Genomic DNA, 11,098 nt, shown 5'->3' with positions numbered 1-11,098 from the left:
TTTGGGAGTTTTGTAAGCTTAAAGTTGTAAAAGGTCTTTGAAATCCCTGCCTGATTGTGGAGGGACACTGACACTTTTGTTTGGGAGAGCGGACTGATTTCAAGTGTTTGTATTGTGCTTAGACTGTGTTAGAGGGGAATTAGGCTGTGTGTGAGCTTGGACAGCATGTGTTTTTGGATGTAAACTTTTATTTGATGTATGGTCAGGTGAAAAAGGCTTTGTGTGAGTTAAATTTGTTTCCTTAGTAGTTAAAAGAGTGAATGGAAAGCCCACAACTATTCCGGACTCCTGACACAGTCCTGGTGATCAGGCAGTCATTTGTTTCCTGGGTAACCAGAGGGGAGTCCAGACTTTGTAGCCTTGGGATACCTCTTTTTATCTCCCTGTAAAACGCAGAGAGTTTGGTGAGCGCGTGTTTTGATAATTTTATTGGTATGTGAGGTTTGCAGTTGCTAGAGTGTGTGGTAATATTTTAAAGTGCTGATGGTTTACCCCCACCCCCCCAATTCTTGTGGAGGGATTTGTGCTGTGCCCTGGCCAAAGTTTGTGTGATTTTCAGCAGGACCTTGTTAAAACTTTTGTTGTGTTTGGGGTCGTGAAAAACCCCTGTCTGTTTCTTTTTTGTGAGCCTAAACTATTAGTGTTAGGAGTCAGGTTGTCAGCAAGAAAAGGGAAATTCAGTTTAGCGGCTTTGGTTGTATGCAGAAAACAGAGAGCCCAGAAGTAGTGCTGGCAGAGGTAGCTGAGAGACTTCTTTGGTGTCCAGATACGCAGCTGAACTCTGTGTTCTGTAACATTTTCCACCAAAGGGTGAGAGAAATTTGGTTAGCAGTCCAAAAAGCTTCGGAATGGGTTATAGTCGTGACTCACACAGCTCTTGGTGCAGCGTGGAATCGTCAAATTTCTGCCAGAACTTGACTGATACTTTGCAAGGTTTCCATCTGTCCTTTGGTTACAGCATGACAAGAGATACGCTTTGCTTTCAGCTGCACACTGTCTACAGTGTATGAAAAGTTGCTTCCAATTTTTAAACATATTTTAATAGGAATAGACCTGGAGCAAAGCTTAACAGAGGACCTGATTTAATAAATTATTAGTAACCTGCAACTTGGGTGGAGTACCTAAAACTACATGGTGTGGTTTCATTAGATTGAATCAAAAGGAGTTTTCCCACCCATTTTTTGTAGAACTACAAGTTCTTTCCCTAACAGCTGCTGCTCTGAACCCTGCCTTTGAAGGCCTTCTAACCCTTTCTTTTTTTAGAGAAAAGGAGAAAATTAATTAACAAGCTGTTTTATCCCTTTTGTTTGCTAGCACAACTATATGAGCAGGAACAGGAGGCACAGGAATCGAGAACCTGGTTCAGGGGTATTCCCCTGCCCAAGGAAAGATTGCTGCTGTGATCTGTGGATCGTGTTTCGGTGTGCAGTCTGTCAGGACTCGTGGGTCTGGCAAGGGTACAGGTGGTTAATACCTAAGACTGGAACTTGTCTCTCTGTTATAAAAAGGAACAAAAGGCTGCCCAGATAACTATATGAATTTTGTTGGCAATTGGTCAAGAGTTACGGGATAGCAGTAAAATATTTGAGTTGTTGGAAAATGGGGTTTCAGGAACATTAAAGAAAGCAGTGGAAATTCTTAGAGTTGAGTGTTGCCAGTATATTTTTGTACCAAGGGAATACCAAGTGAAATTTAAGAACTGGGATAAGATCAAATGACATTGTGAAAAAGAGGATCCTAAACATGGGGGCAAATGAAAGCAAAGAGATTCCCAGAGGAAGCCCTTTAGGGTGTATGTTAACACACTGGAAAGAGCTGGTGGGCTATGGTGGCAGTGAAACTAAAAGGGAACTTGTCAAACTTTCCACGTAGTGGTGGCCACTCTATAGACTTGATGGAGGAGTGAAGTGGCCAGCAAATGGTACACTGGACTATGAGACTCTATTACAGTTCATGCTTTTCCTTAGGTGGGAATAGAAGTGGCAAGAGGTGACTTATGCTGCTATGTTTTTCAGCCTTTGAAATCACCCTGAGTGGCAAAGGGATTGTGGGATTAGGCCTCCATCTGATCCACTGGTATTGGCTCTTGAGAAGGATAATAAAGCTAACAGGGAAAAGCTGAAACAGGGTTGTAGCACGTGCTCCATGCAACAGAGATCTTAGAACAAGAGACAGTAGAGGCACTTTTAGCACCCCCTAGAAAGCAGGAAGGAGGCAGGGTAGAGGAACAAGTAAAATTGGAACCCTCACCAACTTTAGCCTCCCCTAACTTGTCTTCTGGTTCATCTGCCCTGGGAAAAACAGTAATTGAGGGAGGGGTTTCCCCACCAACTCCTGAATTAAGGGAACCATGGAGGCTTTACCCACCGTTGCCTAGTAGTGATAGTGAATGGGATGAATCTGAACCAAGTCCTGAGCCTTCCCTGCAAGGTCTGATAGCATCAAGGGCCAGAAGGCAAACCAGACTGAACCCACCCCCACAAACAACTAGAAAGCAAACTAAAGGACTCATACAAGCACCCTTAAGGCAGGCTATAACCTCTAATGGGGAACCAAGGATGATTAAGGTCCCCTTTTTCTCAGTGGATGTGGAGGCTTGGGAAAAGACTGCTAAGGGTTATGGGAATGACCCAATAGGGGTTGCTAAAAGGGTGAAGTTTATGGCTAAGCAGCATTTACCTGATTGGGCAGACATGCAGTTACTGCTTGATGCCTTAACAGAAACAGAGAAGCAGTTGGGTTTGAAGGTAGCCAAGGATTTAGCTGAAGACACTTGTGCAGCAGCACAAGAGGATATCAAAGATGTGTTTCCCCTTCAGGATACGATGTGGGATCCCAATGAACCCGATGAATGGGCACAGCTTAAGAGATACCAAGACTTTGTAGTAAAAGGACTAGAATGAGCAATTCCTAAAACCATAAATTGGTCAGCCTTATATGCTGTTAAACAAGGTCCTACTCAAACACCTTCTGAATTTTTGGATCACCTCTGGGACACGATGCGGCGATATACCACCCTGGACTCTGGATTGGATGAAGGAATACAACAACTAATAAATTTATTTTTCGGACAATCCACAGGAGATATCAGGTGGAAACTTCAGAAGATCCGGGGCCCAGATAGCTGAGGCTTGGAGACTCTATTGGATGAAGCATGGAGAGTGTTTAGTAATCGGGAGGGAGGATATAAACCAGGGATGAAGAAATTAGTAGCAGTAGTAAGGGCGGGAGAAAAGGAGAAACGTGAGCAAGACCTGCCAAGACAAGGACCACCCCGAGTGGGAAAAGATCCATGTGCATTTTGCAAGAAATTTGGACACTGGAAAAACCAGTGCCCAGAATGAAGAAGGGGTGATGAACAGAGAAAAAGCGATTGGGGGTCGGGGGAAAGGCTGGTTGCTCATGTGAAGGAGGACTGAGGAGGACAGGAGGGCCCTACCCTAGGGGACCCTCTGGTTGTAGTTAAACTGGGGAACAAGGAAAAGGAAGTGGAATTTGTAGTGGACACAGGGACAACATTGTCAGTGTTGAATAAGGTCCTGTACCTCTAACAAATGATTATGTTATGGTAAAGGGGGCTACTGGTCAATCTGAAAGAGCATATTTTTGCAAACCATTAAAGTATAAATTGGGAAAGCAATGGGAGATTCATCCATTTTTATATATGCCTAATGCTCCATCTGCACTTTTGGGCAGGGATCTGCTAGAGCAGCTGGATGCAAAAATAATATTGAAAAATGGAGAAATTAGTTTGGAGGTAAAGGACCAACAATATGTGGAGCTGTTAAGCCTAATGTTAATAATCAAAGAAATTGAAATTGTAAGTGAAGAAGAGAAAAACTTCAAGAAAATAATGGATCAAATATTCCCTGGTGTATGGGCTTCTAATATACCAGGGAGAGCAAAGAATGCATTGCCCATACAAATTAAGCTCAAGGAAGGGGAACAACAAGTAAGGGTTAAAAAATACCTCCTAAAGAAGGAAGACAGAGAAGGGACTAGCAAAATCATAGAAAACTTTTTGCTAATAGGACTGTTAAGAGAGTGTCAGTCTGATTTCAATACCCCCATTTTGCCAGTAAGAAAGCCTGATGGGTCATACAGGTTAGTACAAGACCTAAGGGCTGTTCTCAAAGTAACTGAAGACTTGTATCCAGTAGTTGCTAACCCTTATACTTTATTAACTCCTTTAACACCTGAACTAACCTGGTTTACCATTTTAGATTTGAAGGATGCCTTCTTATGCCTCCTTCTCTACGAGGCCAGCCAGAAAATTTTTGCATTCAAATGGGAGAACCCCAAAACTGCACGGAGGAAGCAGCTCACATGGTGTGTATTACCACAGGAGTACAAGAACTTCCCACTGTATCTGGGGAGCAACTTGCCAAGCATTTAGAGTCTTGGAAACCTCTACCAGGAGAAGGGCAGTTGCTGCAGTACGTGGATGACCTCCTAACAGCCACCCAGACCCAGGAGACACGCGTGCACTGGACGGTAAGCCTCCTAAACTGTTTGGGCCTGCAGGGGTATGGAATATCCCAGAAGAAAGCCCAGATGGTGAGGCAAGCAGTCATTTGCCTGGGTTATGAGGTGAGTGCTGGTCAAAGGACCTTGGGGCAGGATGGCAAAGAAGCAATATGCCAGACCCCGAGCCCTCAGACACTGAAGGAACTGAGAACCTTTTTAGGCATGACAGGGTGGTGCAGCCTGTGGATTTCTAACTATGGGTTACTTGTTAAACCTCTATATGCCCTGATCAGGGAAGGGAGCAGAGATCTTCAGTGGACAAAAGAAGCAACCCAAGCCTCCGACCAACTAAAGAAGGCCCTCATGTCAGCTCCGGCTCTAGGACTTCCAGACGTGAGTGAACCATTTTTCCTGTTTTCCCACGAAAAACAAGGGATTGCCCTGGGAATATTAGCAGAGAACTTAGGCCCGTACCAGAGAGCAGTGGCCTATCTCTCCAAACAGCTGGACACGGCAGCTAAAGGATGGCCAGGGTGTCTCAGAGCTGTTGCAGCAGTGGCAGTGAACATCCAGGAAGCACACAAATTCACCCTGGGCCAGAAAATGACTGTGCTGGTATCCCACACGGTGTCTGCAGTCCTTGAGGCAAAAGGGGGACATTGGCTCTCCCCACAGAGGTTTCTGAAGTACCAAGCTATACTAGTAGAACAAGATGATGTTGAAATTGTGGTAACTCACATTGTAAATTCAGCTTCCTTCCTCAGTGGGAGTATGGGAGAAGCAGTGATCCATGACTGTCTGGAGACCACTGGAGCCACTTTCTCCAGCTGCCCGGATCTGAAGGACACCCCACTTGAAGATGCTGAGACCTGGTTCACTGATGGAAGCAGCTATGTCATCAGTGGAAAAAGGCACCCTGGATATGCGGTTACCACAAGCAGAGAGGTAATAGAGTCTGGACCTTCACCAGCAAACACCTCTGCACAGAAGGCTGAAATAATCACCTTAACTCGAGCCTTAGAGCTGGCAAAAGGAAAAGAGGTTAACATCTACATGGACTCAAGGTACACGTTTGGGGTGGTTCATGCACATGGAGCCATTTGGAGAGAGAGAGGACTGTTGAATTCACAAGGGAAGAATATTAAACATGCACAAGAGATACTGAGACTACTAGGTGCAGTACAACTACCTGAGAAGGCAGCCATCATGCACATTAAGGCACAGCAAAAAGTGAGCTCTGAATTGGAAGAAGGGAACATGCTGGTGGACAGAGAGGCAAAAGACGCAGCCAGAGGTGAGGTATTTGAGGAGACAGTGGAGGCAACATTGATCCCAGATGGAAACATTTCTATTGAAGGTAAGCCAGTGTACAATAAAAAGGATAAGAAACTTTTTAAGGCAAAAAAAGCAAATTATAATCAAGAAGGACAGGCTGTAACAGAGGAAGGGAAACTTGTAGCGCCTTCCTATTTGCTGTGGTCATCAGTGCAAAAAGAACATGAAAAAACACTCTGGGGAGTAGATGCCCTGTACAACCATTTGAAAGGAAAAATTATGGCCAGGAAACTCCAGGGCACAGTAATGCAGGTAACTCGTCAGTGTAGTCTTTGCCTCTGAACTAATCCTAAAAACATCCCAAAGCCTAAAGTTGGACAAATTGGGAAAGGCTGCGGACCTGGGCAACAGTGGCAAATCGATTTCACAGAATTACCCAGGAAGGGGGGATATCATTACCTCTTGGTATTGCCTGATACCTTTTCAGGTTGGCCAGAAGCTTTCCCTACTAGGACAGCTAAAGCACGAGAGGTAAGCAAAGCACTGTTGCAAGAAATAATCCCGAGGTTTGGGGTTCCAGCCACCATATCCTCAGACAGAGGGCCGCATTTTGTTTCCAAAATTGTGCAACAAATTAGCCACCAGCTGGGGATAGACTGGGAGCTGCATACCTCATATCATCCTCAATCGAGTGGCCAAGTGGAAAAGATGAATCATTTGATTAAGCAACAAATTGTGAGATTGGGAGAAGAGGCAAACCTACCTTGGCCCCAGGCTCTTCCATTAGCATTATTGCCAATTTGGACAAAACCAAGGACAAGGGAAAATTGAGCCCCTTTGAAATATTATATGGGAGACCATATGCAGTTCAAGAAGGAGCCACACCTACACAAATAGGGGAGGAAACCCTACCCGAGTATATGATAGCCCTGAATAAACAACTGAGAGGAACTGCAAAATATGTGGCTGGAGCTCAAAACAGAGATTTGGATGGACCAGTACATGATGTACAACCTGGGGATTATGGGTATGTTAAGTCTTTGGCAGAAAAGACCCTGGAACTGCAGTGGGAAGGACCATTCCAGGTGCTCCTCACTACCTTTACTGCATTCAAGATCAAAGAACAGCAGGCCTGGATCCATCACTCCCGAGTGAAGAAAGCCCCTGAGGAAGTCTGGAAACTGATGCCAGGTGACAAAGAACTGAAGCTGAAGCTCACCTGGAACCATGAATATATGGACTTAGAGAAACCATGGACATGATGGAGAAGGTGGTAACTATTATAGCCATTGCCATGGTTGTAACAGGAGCCAGTGCGATACCGCGCAGGTACAACGTAACTGGGATGTACCGGTGCCAAGGGAGGGCCTGTGATCCCCACTCTCGTAGGGCCCTAAATGAGATCCTGAAAGTCACAAATGCACGTTTGTGGGAAGGGAGAAATGTTTGGGGATGTAGCTATGCATTTGTGCAAGGTGGGTTGCATGAGGCTTACCATCCACCCATGAAACTCATTCAGATTAGCTCTGAATGCTGTGACAAATGTTTGAGTAAGTGCCCTAAAAATAGAAGGGTGTGCAATAAGAGAGTATGATCTTGACTTTAGCATCACTCAAGTGTGCACTGAATATCAGAAGAACAAGATCAGAACTACCCCACTAACACAAAAGAAAGCTGTTCCTACCCAAAGGCCAATTATTCCAGAAGCAGAAGTGCAGCCTATAGTTCCTGTGATTACTAGAATTGGGCCGTATGCTATGAAGAAAACAAGAACTCAGAGACTGCTGGTTAATCCAGAATGGTCTCTGAAGCGAGTAGAAATGGGAATACAGGTAAATGCTTTGGACATTCAACTAGAGTGTGCCCCATTTCTAAATACAGAAATATGCCTTTTTTCTAAATACAGAAAGTGGAGTTGTAGCAGGCCCAGGGCCTGCAATGCCTCCATGGCATTCAGCAGCCTAAGACAGGAAATGCCTGGTCATGATGACTGGACCTAAGAATCCCCTCTTCCACCCTCAGACCCTTGCTTATCTCTCTAAGCCCACAGCTCACTTTCGCCTCGACCCTCACTATTGGATTGTTTCTAAAACTCCTGTACCCTATATAAAGCCCTACTTCTGCCCTGTTCTGCAGAAGAGCTGTCCCTGAGACCTTCTCAGAAGACATCAATAAAGACATCTCTGTGGAACCTCACACAGCCTTCTCCTCTCTCTGCCAGCATCTGCCAAAGGCACTCAGCAAGCCAAGAGCTGAAATCACAAATGAGCTGAGAATCACTGAAGAGCTGAGCTTGCTAAGACTGCCTGCAGCTCTGGGGCCTGCCTGAGGGGCCCGGACAGGTCGTGCTGAATTGGACTTCTCTGTCTTGGGCTCCCACAGCAGCCGGGGCCGGGGAGACCCCGAAACGCCGGAGTCGCCTCAGGGACAAGGTGGGCATCGGGCACAGCTGGGACTCCATGGTCTCACACAGCTTTCCCAGCCTGAATGATTCCATGAGTCTGGGATTCTATGAAGGCATGATTCAAAACAGATTTGAACTCCAAATCTACCATATACAAATATTAAAAAGGTCAAAATTCACGTGAAAGAAATTAAAGATGATTCTTTAAGACTGAAAGAATCGTATGTCAATGTTGCATATAGGTAAACCCTATAAAAGAAGAGCCTTGTTACCCTTGTAAAATGATGGCTCAGGCCTGCTGCTTGGGCTAAGTACAGCTAACAGCTAGCCTGACAAGTTCCTGTGAGAAAGGAATTTGCACCTGTGAGAGGAAAGACTTCTACCCACATCTTCTATGCAGGAGACAAGAATGGAAACAGCGTTAGAGAGAGGAAAGGTTTTGACTGACACCTACATGAGCAACTACTAACCAATGAACTGAGTTGCACTAAGTTACTAAGCAATTAAAATGAAACACAATGCCTTCAGAAAACCATAGAAATATGAACTGTGAAGAATAAAGATGGGCTGTTGTGCATGAAGAAATAGGTGGCTTGCCTGTCTCTACAGCGACATGTAAAGACAGCATTGCATGAACTGCCCTTGGGTTTAACATCTTCAGTGAAAAGTTAAACTGGGCCTCTCTATTAAGAAAGGGTTAGTGGTTCAAATGTCCTTGTCCTTGAAGAGAATTCAAAAGCCTTCATAGATATGTTCCTGCTTCTGTAAATACAAACACCTTCATGTTAACATGTGGAATTATATTCTGATTATCATTATTGACAGGCCAATGGAAGAGAAAAAATAATCAGATTTTGTAGGCTGACTTCTTCCCTCTAATACCTGGCCTTTCTGGCTGAGATGCCAGACTCATGAGCACACTGCTTAATTCTTTTTCAGTTCAAGATGATGCAGAGTTGCGAGAAAAGCTGTGCCTCCAGTGAGGCCTGGCCTTGTACACATCTAGTAAAAATGGTATTTCTGAGTTTGAGGTACCTCAAAAGACAGATCTTGGCCTTGGAAATGCAACTCTCAGTCAGTGACTGTTGTCAGAATGTGCAATAAAATGCAGTTTGTGCCTCTTCTGTGTTTATCTTTTGTGTGCAGGTTGTAGAGTTTGTTGTGTGTTGCTGCTTTTCCCCTGCTCTTTTCCCCGCAGTGTTTTGGGGAGCAGAGGTGCAGCGGCCCCGGGAGGGCTGTGGCAGCCGAGCCGGGCCAGCCCCGGCGGGCTGGATTCACGGCCGCAGGGCCCTGCTGGGAGATGGAAAATGAGATGATTGGCTCTGGCAATTAAGGGATGAATACTGTGTGAATATTGAGAGAAGCTTTATTGGTGTACAGTTATGTCATTGCAGTTTAGATGGCCTCTGTTCTCCCCATAGTTTCCCTCTGGGCAGTGCCTTCCCTCTCCCCTGTGGGCGGCACAGGCCCCGCTCTGGCCCAGAGCTGTGTTTGTGTGCCTTGAAAACGTGGTGCTCTAGGGTTTTTAAAAGTTTATTTTAGTTTCTGACTAAATTCTGATTGTTTTATGTAGTTTTATAGTTACTGGAGAGATTGAAAAGCGGTAAATGCAGTGCCTTATTACCTATCAAATTTTAACATGGTCTGATCTCTTTAACAAGAATGCTAACACATTTGCCATATAAAATGATGCCAGATACTGTCACTAAAAGCTGTTGAGTTGTTCAGCAATATGCTAAATTGCACATTATTATATTTATTTCCCAGTAACCCTGCACTTTGAAAAGTCTTACTGAATTTCTGTTTCCATGGAATTTGCAGTTACCATGGGTTTTACTCATAACTGATTTACTTCTAATTCTAATATGCTTGTTACAACTTTAATCCCTCCAGCAGACCATCATGCTGTTATTTCACTTACAGCTTGTTCACCTTTAAGTTGTCTTTTTGTGTTAATAACCTTAGACTGAGTTACATCATGTCATATCTATAACTTTTAAGAATGTTCGTTTGAATTCTGTTAAATTAAGGCCAAATATTGTAACGCTCAGTTACCTTCTTGAATAAGGCTAAGTTTTATTAAGTAAATTTTGGTAGATTTTATAAATGTTAAGATTCAGTTTTACGTCATTTCAGCAATGATCCATTCCAGCTTTTTATGGATCCAGTTATGTTCGGTATTAATAGTAATTAACATTGAGTTCTCTTGAGTGTGCTTTTTGTTCTACTAAGGTGATAATGAAATTATGTTTATTAATTTGAAATCCTTTTAGGACTGGGTTTTATTGAGTTCATCTTGTTAAGCTCTATTGATGTCAAAAGGAATTTATATCAGGTTTGAGTGTTATTTAATCTGAGATATCATAAATTTTATGAGTGAGCTGTTCAGTGTTTCCTTTGTTGCATTTTTTCTGTCATAAATACATTCATGTTTCTATTCCTGTTTTTATAGCCAGCTTTTCATATGTTTTACCATCTTTTGGTGTAATTATCTACAAGACACGTGTCATTTCAGGATCCTTCTTTTGTTCTCTAGCTGCTCATGTATCTCTTAGACCAGACTACCCCTCTGGCTGGGCTCTGCACTGGGGCTCCATGGTTTGACCCAGTGCTGCCTCATGATTTTCAAGTATTTTTCAGACTTCCAGGAAATGATATCTCAGCTTTGTCAGAAGTCTTCTCTAAACTGATGGTATTGTGACATCTACTCTAAGCAATCAGATGCAGTCCCAATTGTTATTACAGAACCACTCCAACAGTTTGCTGTGTTTAAAGCATCTCCATGCTGAGGAGATTTTGGAGGAGGCGGCTATTGGATGATTCATCAGTCTTTCACCCCTAGACCTTTACTCCTAAGTGCTATTCTTAGGAGCCTTGTTTAAAATTACATTTAGGGAATTCTCTCCCACTTAGAGCTTGGGTGGTGGCCAGGCCTTAGCTCTACCTGGACAG

At 43.9% G+C, this 11,098-nt stretch overlaps 1 protein-coding gene across 1 annotated transcript; it reads left to right on the top strand.

The window, feature by feature from the left end:
• Window positions 1-4,326: 4,326 nt before the first annotated feature.
• On the top strand, window positions 4,327-9,129 carry LOC135292511 (uncharacterized). The gene is made up of 3 exons (XM_064406707.1): window positions 4,327-4,494; window positions 4,525-5,824; window positions 9,086-9,129. The coding sequence occupies exons 1-3, from the start codon at window positions 4,327-4,329 to the stop codon at window positions 9,127-9,129; spliced, it is 1,512 nt and encodes a 503-aa protein (XP_064262777.1).
• The last annotated feature ends 1,969 nt before the right edge of the window (window positions 9,130-11,098 follow it).

The sequence above is a fragment of the Passer domesticus genome, unplaced genomic scaffold, assembly GCF_036417665.1.
Source record: "Passer domesticus isolate bPasDom1 unplaced genomic scaffold, bPasDom1.hap1 HAP1_SCAFFOLD_37, whole genome shotgun sequence".
Taxonomy (NCBI): Eukaryota; Metazoa; Chordata; class Aves; order Passeriformes; family Passeridae; genus Passer; species Passer domesticus.
Note: the sequence above shows the minus strand (reverse complement) of the source record. Positions and strands in the feature narration are given on the sequence as shown.

Bases quoted from the DNA above. Each gene is read 5' to 3' on its own strand.
- LOC135292511 (XM_064406707.1), top strand. From the start codon at position 4,327: ATGGTGTGTATTACCACAGGAGTACAAGAACTTCCCACTGTATCTGGG. The intron at 4,495-4,524 runs GTAAGCCTCCTA...TTGGGCCTGCAG, and splicing joins AGACACGCGTGCACTGGACG to GGGTATGGAATATCCCAGAA. The intron at 5,825-9,085 runs GTAAGCCAGTGT...ATTCTTTTTCAG, and splicing joins TGGAAACATTTCTATTGAAG to TTCAAGATGATGCAGAGTTG.